Below are 19,772 nucleotides of genomic sequence, written 5' to 3'. Positions count from 1 at the left end.
AAGGAGGAGACACCAAGCGAGACAAATAAAGGAAAACTGTAACTTCAGCTGTTGCTGAGTGCTAGCGATATAATGGTGAAGTGTAAGGCGGCTGACGTATTGGATAATCTCTCGTGAAGAGCTGTGGGAACATTCACTTTTTAAAAAAACTTTACAGCTAAGCAAGATAGTTATTGTAACCTCATCAGGCAGACTTATTTCACCATAGGGAAGAACCATAATGTTCTAAGAATAGAAGAGAAAAAGGCCATTACCAAAGACTGGGAGAACCATTAACTCGGTCAGCCTTTAGGAGGGAAGCAATTAGGTAAGAGGAAGAAGTAGAAATGAGCAGATACTCAGAGACGGGGGAAAAGGCAAGTTCAGAAATTCTGAGTTTGGTCGGGGAGACAGGCACATGGGAACGTGAAGACGCTGTGCTGCTTTCTGCGTGGACACACAGTGCACGTGACGACACGACGCACATGGCCCTTTGAGCCCAGGCACCCGGGGGGCACCTGCCGGGCAGGTGAGGGGCTCCAGGGCTGAGCAGGGTGGAGGTGGCGGGACGCAGTGGCTCAGGGAGCCCTCCACGCGGGGAGGACCCCACGGGCATGCAGAGCGCGCCGCTGCGGAGGGGAGCCTGCAGGAGGGAGAAGCGCGGGGCAGTAAGAGAATATGGGGGGGGTGTTCATTTAGACAGAGGGGTCACCCGCCAGCACTTCCAGGCCTGTTCCCAGATGACCCTCAAAGTGGAGCAAAATCGGGTGTGGTGTTGAGAAAGTTTGAAACTCACTGGTTTAAGTACTAAGTTAGCAAATCAGCCTTGGCAGCCAGAGCAGGTGGGTGCGTGCCCCCAGGAGGTGGGCTTCTTCCAGGAGGCCCACGGACAAGGGGGCGGAGGGCCTTTGAGGAGGTGGCTGGCAGGTTGTGTTTCGTCAGCATCACCCCAGGGGAAGCTGCCAGACGTCAAAGTGGTCATTTTGCCCCCTATAGCCAGTCCCAGAACAGTGAGGAAAGGAAGCGAGGGAAGCAGGTGGGAACAAGGGTTGTGTTAAAGCGTGCCAGCTCCTCCCAAAGCCCTGGCTCTGAGCCCGTACAGACTCTTGAGCTGTCCCAGATCTGGGAGTGGCAGGACAGTGGACGCCCAGTCAGGTCTCTACGTGACTCCTACGCACGTTGATGCTACCTTCAGCAGGTGGTGCGGGCCCTGGGGAGCAGTTTTCAAACCAGCCTGATGATCTGGTTGCCCCTGGGCCCAACCCCAGGGCCCCAGAATAAAGTCTCTGAGCCTGAGAAGGACAGCGGTCATGCAGTCGGCTTCCTAGGGCTCTGCCAGGTTTGGGAGCCCTGTGCCAGGGTAACTGTTTTTTGGCCACACTGCGTGGCTCGCAGGGTCGTAGTTCCCTGACCAGGGATTGAACCCTCATCCTCAGCAGTGAAAGCATGGAGTCCTAACCACTGGACCGCCAGGGAATTCCCCAAGGTAATGTTCTTTAAAGTATGCTTTTACTGGCAATTCCAGAGTACCTGATTCTTTTTCTCTTTTCCCTTTCTACCAGGCACTGGGAAATCACGAATTTGATAATGGTGTAGAAGGCCTGATTGATCCACTCCTCAAAGCGGCCAAATTTCCAATTCTGAGTGCAAACATTAAAGCCAAGGGGCCGCTGGCATCTCAAATATCAGGACTTTATGCGCCATATAAAATTCTTCCTGTTGGTGATGACGTTGTAGGGATTGTTGGATACACTTCAAAAGAAACCCCTTTTCTCTCCAATCCAGGTATTTTCTTCTTTTACAGCACCTGTTGCTTAAAAATAGAGGCACTAAATCAGAGCTTGGCATTATTTTTCTGGACCCTTGGTTAAAGTAGGAACGTGTGGTATTGGACATGTGTGTTCTTAGGATGACACTGAAAAACCAGTCCAGTGGCTTCCAGTTGCTCTAAGTTACTTCTTAAAGACATTCGCCCTCCTGCTCAATGAACTTCTTTGTTGACATAAACAGTATCTTTGTTTAATTCAGTGCATTCAGAACTGGACGAGAGGCCCGTTGATATCCAGTGCTGAACGGTACAGAGTCACTCACTGGAGGATGAGAGCCACGTGACTCACACCCTTCTTCCTGTGGTGGCAGGGAGCCCAGAGCCAGGGTTTTACCTCAATTTACCTCATCTTTCCTTTTCTAATATGATTATTACATGTCCAGTTAACTTTGCTTTCTCCGTTTTTAGTTATTTATCTCTTGCAGTTTTAATGACTGTTGTATCTGGCTTTCTGGGAAATATATATACATTTTTGAATGGTCGTGTGTGTGTGTGTGTGTGTGTGTGTGTATGTATCACAGGAGATATATATATGTATATATATCTGCTATATCTACACACACACACACACACACACACACACACACACACATATATGTATAACCCTAAGACCATTCAGAAAACGTTTTTGAGCCACTTTTAGAGGAGCACTTTGGCAGTAAAAACAAAAATGTTTTTTTCTAAATTATCCAAATCAGTGTTCTTTCCGCATTTGAAGAAAAAAAGGGAAATAAGGGTTTTCGTTAAGAATGAACTGATCAAGGACATCTAGTTAACAATTAGAAAAGTCACATGTTTGTTGCTGCTGTTTAAACTAGTTGCAGGCCATCGGAAACCACGAAAAGGTCAACGGTTGGCCCTGAGCGGCTCTGGGGCCCAGAGACTCCTGCAGGGCTTGGAGGCAGGGTTGGGCCGCTCTCCACGGCTGGGGACCTGGGGCTTTGCAGGCACCCCAGGCGGCATGTGGACGTCTATCCCCCGGTGACCAGGCCTTTGCACGCTGAGGTCATTGTGCAGCCACAGAGGGCAGCCACGGACGTGATGAGTCACTGGCTTTTTTTCTTTTTTTTTCTTAATATCTTTATTGGAGTATAATTGCTTTACCCTGGTGTGTTAGCTTCTGCTGAGGCACTGGCTTTTGAAGTGTTTTAGGAGTGCTTTTCTGCCTCAAAGGGATGTGGTCCCACGGGAGGGGCCTGGCCACCACCCGGCCTGACCTCTTCGTCTCCCCACCCCTGCAGACATCGCTCTGCGGGCTGATCAGACCTTCCCCGGGGCTCAGCGGTTGCTGCCTCTCTGAACCACCCGGGGCTTTCCTGCCAAGAGGCCAGGGTGGCGATTACAGAGTGAACCAATCACCGACACGGGTGGGGCTGGAGTAATGTGGCCCAGTTGCCGCAGGGCGCCCTCGGGTGGGACGCTTCTACTGTTGGGTCCGCGTCACCCCCAGAAAACACCTCCCCCTCGTCACATTTGTCCTCGCTCTGGGCTTCCTGCATGACTGGAGCAGCCTGAGGACAGAGCTGGGTCTCCTTTCAGTGAAAATCTGGAACCCAGTAGAGTGGCCAGCTGAGGATCTTGGGCTAAAGATGTGGACGTGTTGAATAACTGAATAATTATGTGTCTCCATAATGTCTATTCCACCCAGGGGGTTTTGAGTTCATTTAAGGCGGCATGTAATTAACGCCAGAGGAGAGTCATAAACAAAGTCAGGGAGGGAGAGGGAGGGCTTCCGGTGAGCAAAGGACGTGATGGCCAGCTCGGGGTTGAGGTAGACACGATGAAGACCTTGCTTGGCCCCTCCAGGGTGTGCGAAGCAACTGGGGCAAAAGGCATTCCAGGAGTGAGGTCAGAGTCACCTGCTAGGACACAAGCTCCTGAGGACAGGGACCTGCTGGGGGCCAGCAGAGGGGAGGTTCCCAGTGAAAGTGGCTGGAATGAACTCGTGACAGCAGGCAAGTGTGGGACCACAATCCCAAATGGCTGGGTGTTCCGTTTTCTGGAACATGGGTTCTAAGCAGAGAAAGCTAGAAAGGCAGCGGGTGGTGAGGACTGGATTGTCAGGCTGAGGAGCGTGATTTGGAGAAAAGCATTACCCCTTCTTTAATAGTCACCAATAAAGGGACTTCCCTGGCGGTCCAGTGGTTAAGCCTCTGCCTTCCAATGCAGGGGGTGCAAGTTCGATCCCTGATTGGGGAGTTAAGATCCCACGTGCCTCGCAGCCAAAAAACCAAAACATAAAACAGAAGCAGGATGGTAACAAATTCAATAAGGACTTTCAAAAAAAATTTTTAATAGTCACCAATAAAAAGATAGACGGGGAGTGGGGTGGTGGAGAGATAGGGCTCCAGAACTCAGGCCACCCTGTCTGGGACTCTGGCAGCACCCCGTCTTAGTTCTTCACCAGGTTACAGCAGACAGGGGCTCCGAAGGGGCCATGCTCTTCCCAGCAGCTCTCAGGAGAGAAAGGCTGCACCATGCAGGGGCCAGAGCAGGAGCTGGGCAGGGGTGCAGAAGGACACTTGCTTCTCCCAAGACCACAGTCCCAGCAGCCCGGCTCCCCCTACGGATCTCTGACCCCAAACCCAGCCTCATTGATCCCGTGCTGGTGACCCACAGGCATAATTTGTATTTCTAGCACATTTAATTTATTTTAGCTAGATAATGGACTTCCTCTCACTCTCCTCATGATATCCTGAAATATATCCCATGCTTTCTGTATGTGAGATGACCAATCCTGTGAGGTTTCTGATGTGTTAGGAGAATACACGCCTTTGTCCTCAGAGGCCTTTCGCTCAACTTTTTTCTTTCTTCTTGCCAGCCACACTGAAGTAGAGGACGGTAGCGTTGTCGGAAAGTCTCAGCAAACATTTATTCAGTTTTCATTCCCCTGAGAGCTTGCCTCTGTGCCAGGCACTGTTCTAGGCATCAGAGATACCCCAAAAAAAGCCCTGCCCACTGGAGCTTCACGTTTAGTGGGAGAAGAAATAAATGAGGAAACTGTTTGGTACATCAGAAGGTGATAAATGATACAGAGAGAAATTAAGCAGGAGACGGGGTGGCAAGTGGGGCATAGGGGTGAGCGCACCTTGTCGTTTTAAGGAGAGGCTCAATGAGCAGCTCACAGAGGTGGTGACATGGCACTGAGGGTGACCTGGGAGCCCTGAGCTTCTTGGGGTGACAGGCAAGAAGCAGATTATTCTTGATGTGGCCTCATGGCAGACCGTGGTGGCCAAGCTGTTACACCTCTTGATTTTTTTTGAAAAAAATCAATATTTATTTACTTTTTAAAAGTAAAGTAGGATTGGAGAGATGGTTTCTTTTTTTTTTTTTAATTGGAGTATAGTTGCTTTACAATGTTGTGTTAGTTTCTGCTGCACAGCAAAATGAATCAGCTCTATGTATACATACATCCCCTCTTTTTCGGATTTCCTTCCCGTTTAGGTCACCACGGGGCATTAAGTAGAGTTCCCTGTGCTATACAGCAGGTTCTCATTAGTTATCTGTTTTATGCATGTTAGTGTATATATGTCAATCCCAATCTCCCAGTTCATCCCACCCTCCGTTTCCCCCGCTTGGTGTCCATACGTTTGTTCTCTACGTCTGTGTCTCTATTTCTGCCCTGCAAACATCACCTCTTGGTTTTTAAATGTTGCCTGTGAGTTAGTAACAGCACTGGGGGTCCCACCCCACATCTGTGAGCCACTCGTTTTCAGGCCGTCCGTCTGGGATGCCCCCGGCCTTGCCATCAGCCATGCTGTGTACTTTATGTGCTCATTGGCACGTGTTGGCTTGACCGATACAAGAGACTCCAGAGTTCCCCACTGGAGCACACGGAGACCCCCAAACCCCACGGCATCATGAGGGATGAGTTTAACGGTCCTGTAGCTCCTTAGAGAGTTGAATACTTTTCACACTGGAGGTGGCAGACTCCTGGGTTTCGAAAGGTCGTTACGAGACTGATTCCTGTTTCGGCATTTTCATTTGAGAGATGGTTCTGAGATATTTGCATAAGGGAATCTGGATCCTCTAGAGGATCCCGAGTCACAGGCAGCCGGATGTGACTTCAGGGCAGCGTGTCTGTGTTTGCAGTCACCCGTGTGCCAGTCAGAGCCATAAGCCCTCTAGCCGCGCTGGGGTTTGGCCACAGCACGTGCCTGCGACACACAGAGCGCCCGGCTGGGCAGTCACACCCACACTCACCAGGTGCACCAGCGGGCAAGCTTCCGCTCCCACCGCGTGCGGGGCGAGCCTCCAGGGAAGGATGCGCACGCTCCCAGGGCCGGCAGTCCTTGGATGAGACACCCCCCGCCCGCTGCCGTCTAATCAGAGCTCCGTGATGCTCTAATGCTGGCCTTAGCCAGTGGACAAGACAGAGTTGTCAATGATGTCGTACGACTGGCATTCAAGGGCTAATTGCTGACAGAGTTTCAAGTGTGAAGACTGATTATATTGAACTTGCAAACAAAGCCGTAGAGTAGCTAATCTGGTTGGTTTTTTTCAGTTTTATTGAGATATGATTGACATCCAGCACCTGTATGGGTTTAAGGTGTGCAGCATAGTGACTTGGCATAGATACAGCCCATCCTGCTTATGTGCTCAGCCACGCTCTGCACTGGCCTGGTGGAAGTCTAAATACACAAATAGATGTAAAAAAATAGAGAGATTCCAAATCTGAAGCCTCCTCACTGTCGGAATTTCAGCAGCATAATATCATCCACAACCTTAAACCAATGCAACATTAAGCGAATGCAGCTGAGCATATTGATGTGAATTTTTATTGGCTTTGTAGAGATTTTATACTGAATGTATACGTAAGTTTTGGTCTTAGTAATTTAAGAGCTTTAGGAGATTAAGGTGTTTTTATTTGGTATGCTTGTACAATAAGCAATATAATAAAAATTGTTGTCAATAAATGTCCATATTTATTTTCTTCCTTAGGAACGAATTTAGTATTTGAAGATGAAATCGCTGCATTGCAACCTGAAGTAGATAAGCTAAAAACTCTAAATGTGAACAAAATTATTGCCCTGGGACATTCTGGTTTTGAAATGGATAAACTCATCGCTCAGAAAGTGAAGGGCGTGGACGTAGTGGTGGGAGGACATTCCAACACGTTTCTTTACACAGGTAATGGCAGCGGGAGGGCTAGATAATATACGTTACATATATAGTATAATGTATGCATGTAATAATGTACATAGGTGATGCACACTGAGTGGTAACATGTATAAATCTTACTCAAAGAGATTTTTTTTTAAATTTTATTGAAATACAGTTTTACAAGTTTGTGTTAGTTTCAGGTTTACAGCAGAGTGATTCAGTTATATGTATATGTACCTTCTTTTTTAGATTCTTTTCCATTATAGGTTATTACAAGATACTGAGTAGAGTTCCCTGTGCTATTCAGTAGGTCCTTGTTGGTTATCTACGTTATACGTAGTAGTGTGTATTTTAATCGCAAACTCTGAATTTGTCCCTCCCCTGCTTTCCCCTTTGGTAACCATAAGTTTGTTTTCCATGTCTGTGAGTCTATTTCTGTTTTGTAAATAAGCACATTTATATCATTTTAAATTAGATTCCACATATGAGTGATATCATATGATATTTGTCTTTCTCTGTCTGACTTGCTTCACTTAGTATTATAATCTCTAGGTCCATCCATGTTGCTGCAATTGGCATTATTCCATTCTTTTTGATGGCTGAATAGTATTCCAATGTGTATATGTACCACATCTTCTTTATCCATTCATCTGCTGATGGACATTTAGGTTGCCTCCATGCAAAGAGACATTACTAAGAGTAATTTATTGGTTTCATGAGTGTGGCAATTCCATTTATTTATGTAAATTATAAATATATATAACATACACATTCAAATATATAAAAGGTTACTGAGGCCCAACTAAAAGTCATTGTACATCAAAAAGCAACATGCCGTATAAAAATTTTAAGCACAAACAACATAATGTAAATAAGGCCTTCACAGCTCAAGGTGACAGGACTTGATTGGTAGGTTCACAGGTGGCAGAAGCTGGAACTCTGGGCTCAAGCCCTAACCCCGCAGCATCCCAGGACTGTGGTGCCCCAGAAGCCACAGGCCCCCGTGCTCTTGCGACCACTCTCTCCTCCCCCGATTTCTTCCCCCCTCCCCTCCCTTCCCCTCTCTCCATCCCTCCCTCCTCCTCTCCCTCCTTCCTTTCCCTCTCTCTTTTCTTCCTTCCCATCTTCCCTCCATCCTTCCACATGTCTCCCTCTCTCTCTCTCTCTCTCTCTCTCTCTCTCTCTCTCTCCCCCTCCCTCCCTCCCTCCCTCCCTCCCTCTCCCTCTCTCCCTCTCTCTCCCTCCCTCCCTCCCTCTCTTCCCTTGGTATCAGGTAGTTTTAGTTAGGAAAAGTCTAATTCTTTTTTTTCCCCATTTGAACCTATACTGTCGCAAAACGTTTGGGTCCGGCTCAGTGAGTCTTTCCCACCATGCCCTCTCCCTGCCCCAACCACTGCTTCATGGGGCTTTAAAGTATTTTCAAGAAAAGGAAGACGAGCAGGAGAGCCTGCTGGAACTGGCTTCTATCAGCTCTGGGAAGGACTACTTCGGTGGGGAACAACCCTCCCCCTTGGAGAGGTTGCTGCTTCGCCCATCTCGATGTGAGCTATCTCAGGCGATCCTATTTTTATAAAAGCAGCAATTAAAAATACCCAAAACAGGGCTTCCCTGGTGGCGCAGTGGTTGAGAGTCCGCCTGCCGATGCAGGGGACACGGGTTTGTGCCCCGGTTCGGGAAGATCCCACATGCCGCGGAGCTGCTGGTTCCGTGAGCCATGGCCGCTGAGCCTGCGCCTCCGGAGCCTGTGCTCCGCGGTGGGAGAGGCCACAACAGTGAGAGGCCGGCGTACCGCAAAAAAAAAAAAAAAAGAAACCCCAAAACAGTAAGAAATGTCCAAACCTGTTAAAAGTTCTAAGAAGAGAGTACGGGTAATTTTTAATTTCTTCTTAGCACCTTTGAGTATTTTCAAATGATGAATGCATGTCGCTTTTACAATGAGAAAAAGAGACACAAATTATTAAAAAAAAAAAGAAATAAAGAAACACAGTATTGGGTCGGAAGTCCTTATTCCTGTTCCACTTGAAGGACCTTGAGTAGTCACCCTCTCTGAACCTGTTAGCTTCGCTTCAGAATGTTAGTGACGACGCTCCAATGAAATCCTGCAAAAGAGAATGTGCCTTTTGGTAAGGAGATGAATTTAGTGAATGATGAATGACTGGATGAAAGAAGGATTTGAGGATAAAACTTACAATTTGCTTATCCATAAACCTTAAAGTAGATAATTACAGTCTCTGGAAAAAACTGCCTGTAGAGGCTTTGTCATTTATCTCACATTTCATGATTGCTTACGACGATTAAACTTGTTCTCATGAAAATATTCAATTTGGATATTCATCATTGTGAGGAATGAACTTAACAATTAAAGGTAATTCCAGGACACAGTAGAGGATGAGGCATATTTGCTTGTTTAAATAAATTTTCCCAGCCTTGAAAAACAAACAAAGCAACAACAAAAAACAACCCTCCGCTGAATTGCCTTTGGAATTAGCATAAAGTTAAATATGATTGGTTAATCAAATTAGGGTTAAAATAATACATCTTTTGGAATTTTAAATCTTGCTGAGAACCATTTCAGCACACACACAGGACTCAACACACACAAACACACTCACCTGAAAGAGAATTCCACAAAGTCTCGGGATTGCCCCTGATATTTTCTGTTCTGTTATTTAATTTTTTGAAAGTGCTGGTGACTACCTGTTAAATAAGGTTCATTGTCTTGTAACCAGTCCATATTTTTAAAACCTCAGCTTTAAGTGGGGCACGACCAAAATAGCACATGGACGGTTCCCCTCCAAATAGTGAAGCCCCTGCATGTTCTCTGGATTACAGCCACTATGCACACGCAGACCAGACAACCCTGGTATTGCCTGACCATTCTCACGTTGGGATGAAGAGGAGAGGACTTCCCCGTCCAGGCTTGCAAAATGTCAGAGCTGCAAGGATGAGGGCTAGAATGCAGACTTCTAAAGGATTTAAATCCTAGAGTTAAGGAACTGGTCCATGCTGTTGCCTTTGGACAAAGAAGTAGTAAAGTGTGTGCAGGTTGAAAGATGTGGCAGGTGTACCAGGGGACTCTCCTCTGTGTGTGACCCTTGAAGGCAGACAGGCTCCTGAGACGCTGTCGCTCTGTTTGACTCCCGCTGTTTTAACTGAATTTTGGATCATGCAAGCCCATCTAATTTGCTGTGGCCTTGGTGAGTGTAGATGTCCGTCCTTTCCTCCATCTGCAGTTAAGGAGTTACAAGCGTGAAGTCTATGATCCCTTCTATTCAAACACCCTGCTCCCTAGAAAGGCATCCATGCCAAGAGCCTGATTGCTTACTTTCGGGAATTTGGGGAAGTAAAACATTTCTTGGTAGAATACTCTCTAACTTCCTTAGGTTACTGCAGTGATTTCCTTTATACCTCCAGCTCCTTTGAGGCTCACACCTCCTGGTTACCCTGTCTCCCCCCTTATCACTGTCACCTAAGCCCCTCCCCAGTGTCACCAAGAATTTAGCACCCAACGTCCTGTCTTCCTCTGCACTCCAGCTCCTGCCTGCATCCTGGCTGGGTGTCTATATGGATGGTGGAGCCAATACCCAAGTTCACAGTCCCTTGATCCTGTCAACTCGTGACTGTCGCCTCCTTTTCAGCAACCTCGCTTCTGGGACCCCAGGCTGACACCTGGTCACATCCTGCATTGCGGCGCGCCCACAGCCCCACTGCCCACCTCCCTCCTCTCCTTAAGGCTCTCTCACCCTTATTGCTCTGCGAGGCGGCTTGCAGCCTCACGGAAACCTCGGTCTGGTGAGCCCTCCTCCCCTCCCAGCCCAGCAGGTGTCACTTCTCCTCCTTAGCCTGGGAGCGTCCATTACAGACTCACCACCACGTCTCTGGCTGACACCCGGAAGGCGGGTGCCCAGGATTGTTGAGTGAATGCCAACAGATGGAGCTCCTTTAAAAGTAAGATCTTTTGGGACTTCCCTGGTGGTCCAGTGGTTAGGGCTTCCTGCTTCCACTGCTGGAGGCATGGGTTTGATCCCTAGTCAGGGAACTGAGATCTCACATGCCGCATGGCGTGGCCAAAAAAAAAAAAAAAAAATTATTTTTTAAGTAAGATTTCTTTATTTGAACAGCTTTTTGTATTAAGTACCTCATTTGTATTGCTTCTGGATTTTGGCACACATTTCTTGAATATGAAATTCAAGCCTTTTCATTGACTTAGAGAACATAAATGATTTTAAGAACCACCGTATTTTGTTCTCAAAACAAATGGAGTTCACAGTTTAAGTATAAATAAAACCAGGAAACCTTAGCGTTTGTTCTTCCCACAGCAGCCAGCGGCCGGGTACTCCGAGTGCAAGGGTGGAGCCCTCCCTGCTTTGTTAGAATAAGCGAGTGAGGACAAAAGACTTGGTTGTGGTTTGCAATCATTGTTCATCTCGCCGTTGATTTTCACTCTTGTAGTTTAGATAATCTTGTCTTTTAGAACAAGAAAGTGGTCTTATTACTTACTACATCCACAGGACAGGGAAACACTCTCCAACAAAGAACCGCTTCCTTTGGGCAGCCATAGGATTGCTGACGTGTGTGTTTATTGAGTGAGCTGGGAGAACCAGCCAAAGGGCAGAGGTGTGGCCGGTAACTTCAAAGATGATGTCCTTGGTGGCACAGGGACTCACTTGTCCCAGGGGTCACTACTCAGGACCCCTCGGTCAGCTTCCAGCCACAGCCCAGCCTCAGCACCAGCTTCCTTCACGGAGCAAAGCCAGAGCCTTCTGGTTAACGATTTTTGCAGCCCACATAACACTGATCAGTTTTAGTTACGTCTCATGAAACTGCTTTCCAGGGCGAAGTGGGGTGAGCCAAACCCCAAATGCTCTGTAAAACAGGGTCACCTCCTTCGGCAGGGTTGAGTTGTCAGGCAAGCTGATGACCGACTACATATTGTGAAATCCAAAGCCTGCTCCCACCACAGGGCGGGTCTCTTCCCGGGTCTGCCATTCGTGTGGCCTAAGTTTGCCCCTTGATGGTCTTCAAGAAGGATCGCATTTTTCCAGCCTCACTGTGACAGGCAGCACGGGGTCATGGAGAGGGCTTTGGACTCTGACGGCCACAGTCTCCCCCCGGGGTTGGTCACTACTGGCTGTCTGACCTCAGACATATTACTTAACCACTCTGAGCTTCAGCTTTTTTTTTTTTTTTTTTTTTTTTTTTGCTGTACGCGGGCCTCTCCCGTTGCGGAGCACAGGCTCCGGACGCGCAGGCTCAGCGGCCATGGCTCACGGGCCTAGCTGCTCCGCGGCATGTGGGATCTTCCCGGACCGGGGCACGAACCCGTGTCCCCTGCATTGGCAGGCGGACTCTCAACCACTGCGCCACCAGGGAAGCCCCAACAATTTTTTTTTCTTTTACAACTATACAAACATTTATTACCCAGACTGTAGTCACTTGACACTCACAACTCCTAACTAATTTATGAGGTCACTCCTCCCTTGAATAAATAAAAAGACTCTTTATCCTACAAAACTCGGGAAATACTGGAGCTCTTCTCACCCCCTCCCCCCAAAATCTGATCATTCCTTGGGGAGCCTGTATTTTTCCTGGTCCCTTAGGTCCTCATTCTTACTTGCATCCCCTCTGTTCTTGCCTCTTTCAAACCATTCTTCTTGTCCATGCAGCAGAGACCCAAATATGGAAGAGTGCCCTTTCTTCTCAGTCTCCCTGAATTCCATCCACATGAGGCAGCTTCCTTCCAAGTCGGCCAGGCACAGCAGGGCACCCGCTGCTGTGCAGCCTGGGATGACTCTGCCTTCCAAGTCTCTGCCACCCCAGGGCGTGCCTCGCTGGCTGACTTTCTTCCGCAGCCTGCCCTCCTCCCATTCCAGGTTCCCCTCCTTTTACTCCTGTCCACACCCCCTTGATCCAAGGCTACCCCTGAAACTCAAGTTTTCTCCCACTATTTTTATGCAAAAAATCAAGCTCTTTGTGTGCACCCCTGCTCCACCGTCCCCATCGTTGTCGGGGACCCGGCCTTCCAGGCAGGTCTGCCTCACCTCCCCCTGGGGAGGAGGAGAGGAACGGGGACCCAAGACCGTCATTAGGGAAGCCTGGCAGACCCTGGGCCTCTCACAGGTGTTTACTAGACAGAAAATGATATTCTCCCTAGAATGGATTCTGCCACCCATTTCCCCCTCTTTGCTATCCATGCATACATATTTTATTTATTATTTATTTGTTTGTTTTTGTTTATTTATTTTTGGCTGAGTTGGGTCTTTGTTGCTGCGTGCGGGCTTTCTTTAGTTGCAGCAAGCGGGGGCTACTCTTTGTTGCGGTGCACGGGCTCCTCATTGCGGTGGCTTCTCTTGTTGCAGAGCACAGGCTCTAGGCACATGGGCTTCAGTAGCTGTGGCATGTGGGCTCAGTAGTTGTGACTCATGGGCTCTAGAGCGCAGGCTCAGTAGTCGTGGCACACAGGCTTAGTTGCTCCATGGCACGTGGGATCTTCCCGGACCAGGGCTTGAACCCGTGTCCCCTGCATTGGCAGGCAGATTCTTAACTACTGCGCCACTAGGGAAGCCCTACATATATTTTTTTTAATTGAAGTATACTTGATTTACAATGTTGTGTTAATTTCTGCTGTACAGCAAAGTGGTTCAGTTATACATATATACATTCTTTTTCATATTCTTTTCCATTATGGTTTATCCCAGGATATTAAATATAGTTCCCTGTGCCCTACAGTAGGACCTTGTGTTTATCCATCTATATATACTAGTTTGCGTCTGCTAATCCCAAACTCCCAATCCTTCCCTCACACACCCTCCCTCCCCCTTGGCAACCACAAGTCTGTTCTCTTCATACATATATACATTTTTTAATTCACAGAAATTATATTGGTTATTGCCATGGAGGGGTGGGACTGCAATTAAATTTTTCTTCTCCAATTGCCAAATATTGTCATGCTAGTTTTACTTTGATAAAAAAGAAAAAAATTTTAACCTCTCTTAAACCCTAGAAACCGAACCATTAATCCTAAAGTTTATTAAAAGAAAATTTTCCACAGACAACGTACTGATCAGTAGGCTTTTATTTGGCAATTCATGGGTGGCGCAGCATCCGATCTGGCAGAGAAAAGGGGGCTCGGAAGAGCTCTAGGAGGCCAGAGGGTCTTAGAGACCAAAGGGAGCAGAAACAAGGAAGTTGCCCTGGGCATTGCTGATGGTTAACTTCCCTTCTGTGGAGCGCAGGGAGGTCTTGGAGCCTGTGTGGCATGGGCCTGAGGGGCTGGGAGCACCGGGCCTGCCTGTTCTGGGAGAGACACGCAGAAGCACAGCTGAGCTCTGGTTTGCTGATGGGAATCTTAGCATGAGCGGCTCCATCTTGGGCCTGATCTGGTTACTTTCACAACTTGAACTCTTATAAATATATGTGTTACATTTTTTAAAAATGAGAGGCATATACTCAATTTGAGAATCTGAGCTAAATACACAAAGGACCAAATGTATCTTCTTACTTTTAAAAGATAAGAACCTGGGAATGCAGTGCTTTGTCCCAAGCAGCCTGGCTGTGCCTCACTCAGATCTCTTGTCCTCAGTTTATGAATTTCCCCCAAGCCTAGAAACTCATACGGTTGTCAGTTTTGACGTCTCACGTGAAAGGAAATTTCCAAATCGTCTGTCATGTTGTGGAAGCAGAGCTTCAGGCTTCCCCACCAGAAGTCCTCCAGGTTCTGAGATGAGCCCATTTGAATTGTGCATCGTGTGCTCCACTGCCCGCCACTGTGGCCGAAGCTAATGCTTTGTGGAAATCAGCAGTTCAGAACCTCACTGAATAGAAACACCTAGCATTTCCCAGGGTACAGAACCACTCTGGAATGCCCTGTCCAGCTAAATGCTGATATTCCCTAAAACAGAATATCAGGTTTACATCAATTCATGGTCCTGTGGACCTCCTTTTTAATTTCAGATGGAACTGCAAAGCATGTTAAGATGAAAATCAGTCTCTCTCTCTCCAGCCCATTCCTTTGGACTTTGCATTTTAACAGGCCACAGTGATGGAACCAGGGGATGGCTGCACTGTTATGATTTTGTTTTTAATTTTTATATAAAACCCTGTTCTATAAGGTAAAAAGCGAATGGGAAGTCTGGTGTCTGGAAGGATAGTCACCCTGGCTTAGATCCTCCGTGAAGAGAAGAGGGTGATGGACAGTGTGGGGTATCACTCCATCCCCTGCTCTTTCCCCAGTGAGTGGCTTCTCCAGGCCTCACAAAGACGAAGCGAAGCCCTCAGGCCTGGCTCCACGGGACAGTGGAGTCCCACACACTGGGCACTTGTTGGAGCTTGGAGGTGTTTGTTGAGTGAGTGAATGTCTGTGAACCCGTTCCCACCCTGCCGGGGTCTCTTATTTACCCCAGCCAGTCAGGACTGGGTACAGGCAGACAACCCGGATTGGACTTCATGAGAGTTTATGCCCACTCTGGGTACCACTTGAAGATACATCATCACTGTTAGACCTTCCGGTCATCACTGAATGTCCAAGAGCCAGAATGTGGGCAGTATATCGAAGCACGTATAAAACAGAGGGACACAGTCCCAATATGGAGAATGTCAGTGGCCCCTTGAGTTCCCTGGAGGACACATGACAGCCTGTGTATCAGGGTCGGGTACAGAGCTGGGTGAGGAGACAGTGACTCACCCCTCTGGTTGCGGAACACCTTTTGACAGCAGTTGGCCTGACTGCCCGGGGGGAAAAGGGCATCTTGGCCAGCCTACTTCATGGCTTGCAATGCCACAAGACTTCCTGCATGTGAAAGATGCTCATAACTTAAAAAAAAAAAAAAATTAAACCACTTTTGGTGTCAAACACTATCAAATCTCTTGTTTTACAAGTACAGGAAATAAATTTAGGTCCCAGGAGTTAAAAGTCTCTCCCAAGGTTGTGAAACAAGATTAAAAGGGAGCTGGTACCAAAACCCTTTCTCTCGACAAGCGGGTGTTCAGCTGTATGAGCCCCACCCAGCTCATTAGTTGAGGAAATTGAATGGAGGGGAGTTGGGGGATGGGGCATGACTCCCCTTGACATATGGATTCCTCCACAGGAAGGGCATGTAAATCTTGTCTGATCTCTGGAAAACTGTGGGCTAAACCACTTAAAATCAGTCGTTCAACATTTATTGCCTACCTACTATGTGCTGGGCCAGCCCCAGAGACACAGCAGCCTCTGCCCTCATGGAACTTACTGGCTTGAAAGGGATCCTGATGCCGGTCAGATTTTTTTTTAAGTATGCAAAGAAATCAATCATATTATATGTAATTACAAAGCATGCTGTGAAGGGAGAAGTACACAATGCTGGGAGAGCAGGTATCGGAGGGCCTGACCACGTCTGGGGAATCATCAGAGAGTGTTCTCCTGAGGAACTGACGTTTGGCTAATATCAGAAAAATGTCCAGGAGGTAACTTGGTAAATAACTATCGCTAACCTTTATTGAGCATTTACTTGAGTCAGGCTTCACGTGCTGCATTAACTTCTTTAATTCTCGAAACAACCTCTAAGGCAGGTATTGTTATTTTCTCCTTTTATAGATGAATAAACTGAAACAAAAAGATGTAAATAATTTGCCTGTGGGCCTCTGGTTCCAGGGCTTACTCTATATTCATGACTATGGAGGCGGGTGTGGTCTAGGAATGGGAGAAACTAAGATTGCTGAAGTGCAGGGTGGAGGGTCCAGATGAAGCTGGGCCACATCACGTGGGTCTGATAGGCTATGATGCTCATGTCAAAAATTGTAGTGTTGCTCTCCAACCGAATGTGGGTCTGCTCACCCGCCATGCAGAAAAGCCAATCCACTGACACCGGCTTGTAGTGAAGGTAAGGGCAGCGTTTGTTTGCCAGGTGCCAAGCAAGGAGCCTTGTGCCCAGGAGTCCCACAGGGCCCTGCTCCGTATCAGCTGGGCAGGCGCTGGGAACGCCCACATTCCTGAGGGGCTGCTGTTCGTTCCCTCAGACACCCTCCCTGTTCTAGGGAATGCCCTGTTACCAGCTCTAAATGTCAGCCCACAGCTCCTGGCTCCTCCAAGGCTTGCTTCCAAGAGGACTAATTTGCCAAAAGGCTGGAATAGAGTTCTGGTAAACAATTTTTCCCCTGCCAAGAGGACAGGCTGCGTTTCTAAAGACAGATCTGTGGCTCTGTGTGTGGAGAGGCGATCTGGGGCGTGAGCCTCTGTGGCTGAATGGAGTGCTGTGGGGACTCGGAAGCCCTGGATTGCTTTCTCTGCCAGTGGTTTTCTGGGGTTGCCAAGTGGACAGGAAGCGGAGAGAGGGCCCAGCTGTGGGGAACGCAGACTGGAGCCAAACTAGACTGGCTATTGCCTCAGCCACGTGGGAAACGTCCTCCTTGTCCCCGATGAAGTCCATCCGAGATGAAGATGACACATCTTTTGTTCTTCAAGGCCTTTCAGCACCGGAGAAAGTCCCCTGTCCTACAGGAGCCGGGGTTGGTAGCTCCTGTTTGTAAACAGCAAGCTGATCTGATGAGGCATCTGACCCCATAGTTCGATTCCGAATTTTTACGTTCTGTTTAAACTCAGATACATTTATGGAAGGCAGAAAAAATAAAGGCTAAAAAAGCCAGGCTTGCCCTTCTCTTGGGTTTCCAGGAATCTGCCAGACCCCTTTCTGAAACAGATGTAGGGCCTGTTCCTCCTGGACGAGGTGTTGCGCGCCACCTTGTGGACATACTTGGAACTGCACGTTGCCAGGCTTCTCTGGGCTCAGAGGAGGAACCACCTTCCCTAACCGTGCCCAGCTGAGAAGGTTAGGGGGCTGCCACATCCCCGTCCCCTGAAGTAAAGGCCAGGCTCCAAGTCTGCCCAAGGACCACCACAAAACGGAATGCTACTCTGCAATGCATCAGACCATCTATGGCAGTCACAGCCACCATCTGCCGGCCACCCGTGAGCCTGTGCCAATGGAGATGGGACACGGCCTGCACTGGATCTCAAGTCCGTGCTTTTGTAAAAATAAAATTCCAAGGCTTTCTTCTTTATCCAGAGGAAGTAAGACCACGGGAAATTAAGATGGGCCACAGCTATGAGTGTTTCCTGCTGGTGAACTGTTGGTATTTGCAGCTCTTCTGTTCTGGGGTTACTGAGCCAACGGGGCTGCTTTTGACTCGGGAGCAAGGCAGGACTGGGTGTTTCATAAACCCAGGTGTACAACATAATGTCTTCAGTGAAAAGGGGAGCCCAGACACAGCTTGGGGCACAAAGGTGCAGCCCCTGGGCTTGCACCTGCTTTGGTGAGTGTCCTTTGGAAACCAGCTCTTGCGGGCCCTCTGAGAACAGCACGTCGGAGGCTGTGTTGGGTGGTGGAGAGAACACAAGCTCCGGTGCCTCACAGCCCTGCTTTTCAACCCGCCCTCCTTCCCATACCAGCTGCGTGACCATGGACACATGCCTGTGACAACTGGTCTTCCGGTCTACAGTGTGGGGATAATAATAGGAGCGGCCTCGTGGGATGCCTGGAGGATTAAATGAGATCTAGCCCGGGGCTGGCTCCTGGCTGACTCTCGTAACTGGTCCAGTGAGGAACCAACACAAGCTGAAGCTCTCCGGGCAATCAGTGAACATCTGATAGGAAGCGCTGGTAGTGGGTGTGCAGAGGGAGGTGATAGAACGAGTAGTGGGTCAAGGGTGTCTGTTCTATAGTCTCTGACGCAGAACAGCCCAGATGAGATCCCGCTCTCGCCGGAGGTGAGATGGGAAGTACAGGGCACCCAGAGGAGGGGTGCAGCTGCAGAACTGAAACGTGCCAGGTGATCAGAGCCCAGGGCTCATGCTCCGAGTGCCGGGCTCCCACCCTCACACGGCGTGTGTCCGGGAGGCCGTGCTGGGATGGGACTCAGCCTCTGGCTCCCCTTTGAGATAAGTGGCTCCCAGGCTCACGCCAGGGCTCCCCTTTGAGACAGAACTCAGCAGAACCCGGCAGGTCTGCGATCTGGCTGGGGCGGGAGGTGTGTGTGCCGGTCGGCCGCCCCGGTGAATGTGGCTCTTCCTCAAGGCACCCGAGGGGACACAGAACTCAGCAACAAAACCTAAGGATGGCCTTTTGTCATTTCTATTTTTTATTGAGTATAGTTGATTTATAATGTTGTGTTAATTTCTTGTCATTTCTGCTGATCTTCCACTAAAGAGTCTAAGCTCTGGAGTGTGTGTCTAGGGTTTCTAGAGGTTGCCATTCCCTCATGGGGGAAAGAAATCCACATTTATTGAGTATCTATTTTGTGCCAGGCAGTCTGCAAGAGAGTTTGTTTTGTTTTGTTTTAATTTGGCTGTGCCGGGTCTTAGTTGCGGCATACAGGATCTTCAGTTGTGACATGCGAACACTTAGTTGTGGCACGTGGATCTAGTTCCTTGACCAGGGATCAAACCCGGGCCCTCTGCATTGGGAGCACGGAGTCTTAGCCACTGGACCACCAGGGAAGTCCCAGCAAGAGAGTTTAAATGTTTAATCCTCTCAACATTCCTGTGAAATAGGAATTGTTATTTTGCCTTTTTTTTTTTTTTTTTTTCTTTTTGCGGTATGTGGGCCTCTCACTGTTGTGGCCTCTCCCGTTGCGGAGCACAGGCTCCGGACGTGCAGGCCCAGCGGCCATGGCTCACGGGCCCAGCCGCTCCGCGGCATATGGGATCCCCCCAGACCGGGGCACGAACCCGTATCCCCTGCATCGGCAGGCGGACTCTCAACCACTTGCGCCACCAGGGAGGCCCTGCCTTTTTTTTTCTTTTACTTTTATTTGCATTTTTTTGTGGCATTTATTCCCGGGTAATAAGTTTTTGTTTCTTCAGTTTTTTCTGGGGTATCTTTTTCTTCTG

General features: G+C 48.5%; 1 protein-coding gene across 1 annotated transcript in view; it reads left to right on the top strand.

Annotated features, from left to right (window-relative positions):
- NT5E (5'-nucleotidase ecto) overlaps positions 1 to 19,772 on the top strand; it is a 42,290-nt gene that overhangs the window by 12,158 nt on the left and 10,360 nt on the right. Inside the window, exons 2-3 of the mRNA XM_060114618.1 lie at positions 1,542 to 1,764; positions 6,749 to 6,937. Coding sequence (XP_059970601.1) covers positions 1,542 to 1,764; positions 6,749 to 6,937 — 412 coding nt within the window. The remainder of the gene's footprint in view (positions 1 to 1,541; positions 1,765 to 6,748; positions 6,938 to 19,772) is intronic.

Source organism: Mesoplodon densirostris, chromosome 12 (genome assembly GCF_025265405.1).
Source record: "Mesoplodon densirostris isolate mMesDen1 chromosome 12, mMesDen1 primary haplotype, whole genome shotgun sequence".
Classification (NCBI taxonomy): Eukaryota; Metazoa; Chordata; class Mammalia; order Artiodactyla; family Ziphiidae; genus Mesoplodon; species Mesoplodon densirostris.
This window is presented reverse-complemented; position numbering and strand designations above follow the sequence as displayed.